Consider the following 5,563-nt stretch of genomic DNA (forward strand, 5'->3'; position numbering starts at 1 on the left):
GAAGATATTTAGTTTCGAGGAAATCCCCAAAACTTCTTTCGACGATACTAAATCTGTGATACATGGATGTATAAAGAGAATAAAACACTAATCATCAAATGTTTTGTTTGAAAACAAATCAAAATTGCTTACACATGTATAACAATTTTGTATGGCATCCTTTTTCAAAGAAGTCACTGTGTAGTTAAGTGTATTCAGTTGAGAAAGTTTTATAGATGGCAATAGGTTGATCATAACTTATTTATCCTTAACCACAATATCAACCTGAATGACATATTTATAACCATAAATATAAACTTCGTCATTACAAAAAATTAGGCAAAAGAAACCATTAACACCTATTATGCTCCTAATCGAGAATGAAATGGAACACCTTAAAGGTGTCGTTTTAAAAAAAATAAAAAAAAATTAACATCAACTGTACAAATCCAAATGTTATGTAACTCATATACTTCTACTTCAGCCCAGATTATCAACTTAACCACACATTGTGCAAAATATTCAACTCCTTTCATAAAAAACGTTCTACAATACTTGATTCTTCATCAATTTAATGGTAGTACATATACAAGCCACTTCCATACCCTTCATTACATAACATGTGTACAGTGTCATTACTCATACAACCTTGAACATTTATTTTAAATGTAGATATGATCAAAATTAACAAAACGTAACTACACACACACACACACACGATATGCACCTATCGTTAAGGTGGTATCCACTCTACTTCAAGATATATTATTCCAGACTCTACATTTTGCAGTTGAAGTGATACCTCTTGTTTTATCTTCCCATCAACTATATTTACCGTGCTATCTTCTAACAGTGCGTTGTCGTGTGATTTTAGCCACTTGCCTATTTGCATGTCCCCAAACTGTGATGCATCACCATATGCCATTGCTGATGTTAGCATCGGTTGAATGTCGATTTCTGCTTCCCCCATTATGTCATCAGCAGAGAATGTGTCATAATCGAAAACTTGCTGCATTGAATAATTATAGCAAAAGGTATTTGTTACTGAACCTCAGCTTAGTAATGAAACATATGCGTTGAAATTAAAAAAAGATAATTCAAATAAAAACATTTTAAAGAAAGAAAACTAAGTACTTTAATGCCAAATTGTATTCAAATGCATTAAACCTAAAAAATAAGATTATTTCAATGTAATAATCAGTGGTTACAACATTAAATATATGTAAAACGATTTAATATAAAGTACAAGAGTGTTTGTGGGTCAACCCCTGTGACCCATTACCCAATACAACTGACCCGCCCAATTTGCCTCCTTGAAATATTGATTACAATTAGAGGATAGAGTTACCAACTTAACGGGGCCATAATCCTCAGGGACCGAAAGCATTAGCTCTTCATTCCAAATCGGATTCAAGTTGCTCTTTTGTGTAGTTGTTTGGGCCTTCTGTTAACGATAAAGGCAAAAGCAAATTTTGGCAACAAAATGAAGACAGAAAAAAAAGAATCACTATCATATATTTACACAGCATATATACAATCACATTCGAATTTAATAGACTGAGCATATATATTAAGAAAAGGTTAACTACTTAAATGTCGAAAAATGAATTTAACTTACCATTGTATATATCAAATTTTAAAAGTTTATATTCTGTGCATCAAAAGTTTAATTATTGCAATTGTATCCAATTTCTTTTAACTTGTACACTGTGAGGTGGCACCGCGTTTGATAACTTGGCATATGAAATATCAAGTTAATAAAAACTTTTATAGTTTGATACATTTTCAAACACTTAACCCTGTCAACAATTATAGTATATTTTTTTTATGAGTTCAGCAATATGAAAAACAGAAAAGATAAGTTTTACCTGCTCTCCTATTGAAACAACAACATATGGATCGCTTGATAGCATATCACGAACAGCAAGATTTGCGCCTTGAAGAATTGTGATCTTCAAATGTCCAATAGCTCCCTCAACGCATGCCTGTTATCATTTCAGGAATTAACTAAACAAAAGTGATTTGTCAAAAAAGAAATTTGATTAAGCAAAGTTTTCTAGCGCTTACGGGTTTTTGTATAGGAGTTGAACTCGAACTTCGAGCATGAAAACTCATCTTTTTTGTTTCATTATTTGATGATATCTTTAAACCTGGTTTCAAGAAGTCTTGAAGCTCATACTTGGACCTAACGAGTAAGTGATAAAGAATAAGCCACCATGCATAGGCTAGCACCAAACTTGACATGTATAGGTGGTAAAATGAGCGGGTCGGATATCGTTGTGTATAGTTTTAAAGGAGCTGACCTTCCAACACTTTTTCTTATTTATGTTAATTTCATAAATAAATGATTAATATATTAGATAATACCCTAATGACAAACTTTCCCTACACCACAAAAAGTACTTTAGAAGATTTTAAGCATATGAGTATGTTATGAATGACTTGTTTTAGCAAAAACATAATCATTGGATTGCACCTTTACTATTAGACACATAAGATGAAATTATAACAAATGTAGCTGTATTAATTAGTTATAAGTAACTAATATAGAATGGATTACATCAACTTATACGTGTGCAAACGGGGAGTGCACGTTTTTTTGACTCTGATGTACGCGACCTAACCAGGTTATTTTGTGACCGTTTCTCACCCTTGCTCTGGCCACCAAAAGATTTTTGCTTCTAGTGAGATTTAAACCTAACACTCTAGTGAAAATATCAAAACTCCAATAACTTGATCATCTTGCGATGGTTTCTTGTTATACTTGTGTTGCGATCCATATTTCATCAAGATTATGGAAGTGATAGATAGTTAGATACATTTTGAATTCTTCGGTCAACTTTCACTTCAATACTAAATTGTTATCATACATTCATACCTACATCACTGCAATGCATGGCATATAACATACCTGATAAACTTTGTGCGTTGCTCAATACTAGCATCCGGTCCCGGCTTAACTCCATCAGGAACATGAGCCTCGTAAATTGAATTCGCAGAACTATTACCTCCAACTTCAACCATCGCATCAATTTCTTCATCGGTCCATTCATCTAATGCCACCGATAAAACCTGTCCAATTCAGTTTACAACCCATCAGTTGTTCACATGTAATAATGTACATGCTTTTGAGGAAAATATAGAAATTAGCATGAAATCTCACAATTTGCAAATAAAGAGAACAAATTTTAGAATTAGAGAAACAAGTCATCAAACTAAAATAAAAAATGTTTATTAAAAAGTTATGTCAGTACCACAATGTATTAACCAGCTGCATTATTGACAAACAAACAATCAAAAAGCACATACCTTTGAAATATTTGGACCTAAAGTTCTGTGTACACCACAACATTTCAAGCATAAAAACACTCCAATTGTAGGTGACCTGAAATATCACAAATAATAGTTGTACTTAAGGATATATTAAGCGTTACCGTAGTTAAAGTTAATAGAACTTACGCCCATTTGGGGTCGGGTGCACTACAATCAGCACAAGTACGATTATCACTTTGCTGCAGTAGATCTTTCAATTTTTTCTTACCTGAATTATTCAAGAAAAGTTTCTTAATTTATCATTTATCATTTATCAAACCAATAATAATACAATTGTAATAATCAAGAACAACATATTGTTGTACATTACCAATTAACATAAGTTAAGAGCCAAACTTTGCTCTTATAAAACAACACATTATTCATACGCAAGATCAACTAAATATTTATTATTCATATCAAAGTGAAAATTGCACGACAGTTCTGAATAAACTAAGTCTCAACGCAACAATATATCCAAATTATAGGCGCAATGTTACATATAGTATATTTTTATGTTAAATTTGACCTTTTTTTTTCTATTTTTTACGTTTTGCCCCCGTCGAAAAAAGTTTCTGGATCCGCCCCTGAATATGTTACATATAGTATATTAGTTAATCATAGTAGAATAGGAGATAATAAAAGTTGGAAAAAAAGAGTTTATGATCATACCAGACATTGGTCTACCTGCGAGCCACAATCATTTACCACAACTTTTAATTCTCAAAACATACGTATCGCCACCGCTCTGTATTTGATAAAAATTCAAAAGGGACAAATAATAATCAAATTATACAAGTTTAATCATCTTTACTTCTCTGGGTTATTGTATTTGTGATACAAACATATACGTTAAAAAAGGTGAAACGTGTTATATATATATATAATTATTTATAATAATCATGATGATTTTGGGATCAAACATAAAAATGAAACATGAGATGAAAACGGTTTTAGAGAGATCGTGCGTGAACGATACATGGCTGATTTTGTCAAATAAATGTGGATGAAATTATATATGATATATGTATGTATGCATCGAATAATCTAAGAGTATGATGAAATTACCTGTTCTATTAATTAATCGGTGGAAGAAAGCAAGCTCCTGAAGGAAAGCAATAAAAACATTTATGTTCGATTCTTTTTTTCAATATGGAGCCAAAAATGAATGTTTGTTGGAAGGTTTTTGGCTTTTGCATTTGCAAGGGCCAACGATGGTGTTGATCATTAATTAAGAACAAAATTACACTCGTGGTCGTTGTAGTATACCCAAAATCGCACTCCTCGTCCCTTATCTTTTAGCTTTGCATTTCTCGTCCTTGTGGTATCAATTTTTTTTAATTGACATCCGTCCATCCAACTGATGTTAATTTTGACCGTTAAATCAACTCATGTGACATACATGTGAGGGCATTTTAGTCTTTTTATCTTTTTTCTTCCGTTTACCCTTTCTTCTCCATCTTGACTAATCCCTTGTTCCATCCCAAAACATAAACCCCAATATCTAATCAAATCTAAACTCAAAACAAACTTCATCACGAAAACAAATATCAAAGTGTTCTAATAACAACTTCATTTTCATCCCTAATTCATAAACACTAACCAAATTCAAATCAAATTTCCAAATTAAAATTCCAAACCAAACTCAAATTAAACTTTCAAACCAAATCGAAATCCCCAACAATTTTTTATTTATAAATTGTTTACCTGAGTAGAAAATAAGGATCAAAATCGTCATGTAGTTGATGAATGCACATTCGTCATCTAGTCTAATTAGAAAAAGAAAAAGGTTTTCGAATTAGAGGGCTACCAAGAAATGGTTTGATGGTATCTTTACGATCGGCTAATTAAAACACCAGGGTCAAGTTGGATTTGGATATCAAACCATCAAACCATTTACTGTTTACTTAACTATTTATAACTTTTGGGGTGAGACACATGCTTGCTTTATAACTGTTTTACACTTAGACACAAGTACTAAATTGTTAACTATGCTGTCATGCTTTGATTCATGCTAAATCCCTACCGTAATATCGTCAATTGCTACGTTTAAATGCAAACTTAATTATTGTGAGTAGGCCTATTGAGAGTGACATCTCTAACCATTCGACCGTTGGTCTTTGATTACATAATAATGATTCCACGACACTGACAGTACAAGGTGTCATAGGGTAAACTTGTTTAGTAGCGATATTACAAAATGCAGCAACACTTTTAGATTGATATTTCTATATCAATAAACTTTAAACTAAAGCTTGTGGTCTAAAACTTT

At 32.1% G+C, this 5,563-nt stretch overlaps 1 protein-coding gene across 1 annotated transcript; it reads right to left on the reverse strand.

Annotated features, from left to right (window-relative positions):
• Positions 1-620: 620 nt before the first annotated feature.
• On the reverse strand, positions 621-4,481 carry LOC139872473 (ADP-ribosylation factor GTPase-activating protein AGD12-like). The gene is made up of 9 exons (XM_071860355.1): positions 4,360-4,481; positions 3,964-4,039; positions 3,439-3,520; positions 3,289-3,364; positions 2,891-3,051; positions 2,047-2,164; positions 1,848-1,964; positions 1,328-1,423; positions 621-988 (listed from the first exon to the last, which is right to left on the reverse strand). Exons 2-9 carry the CDS (start codon positions 3,968-3,970, stop codon positions 713-715), a joined length of 933 nt encoding a protein of 310 aa, XP_071716456.1. The 5' UTR covers positions 3,971-4,039; positions 4,360-4,481; the 3' UTR covers positions 621-712.
• Between the last annotated feature and the right edge of the window lie 1,082 nt (positions 4,482-5,563).

This window comes from Rutidosis leptorrhynchoides, chromosome 1, assembly GCF_046630445.1.
Source record: "Rutidosis leptorrhynchoides isolate AG116_Rl617_1_P2 chromosome 1, CSIRO_AGI_Rlap_v1, whole genome shotgun sequence".
Lineage (NCBI taxonomy): Eukaryota > Viridiplantae > Streptophyta > Magnoliopsida > Asterales > Asteraceae > Rutidosis > Rutidosis leptorrhynchoides.

Coding starts and splice junctions, on each gene's coding strand:
- LOC139872473 (XM_071860355.1), bottom strand. Junction 3,052..3,288: donor TAGGTCCAAATATTTCAAAG/GTATGTGCTTTT, acceptor TGAATTGGACAG/GTTTTATCGGTGGCATTAGA. Junction 1,424..1,847: donor TTGTTTCAATAGGAGAGCAG/GTAAAACTTATC, acceptor TATCGTTAACAG/AAGGCCCAAACAACTACACA.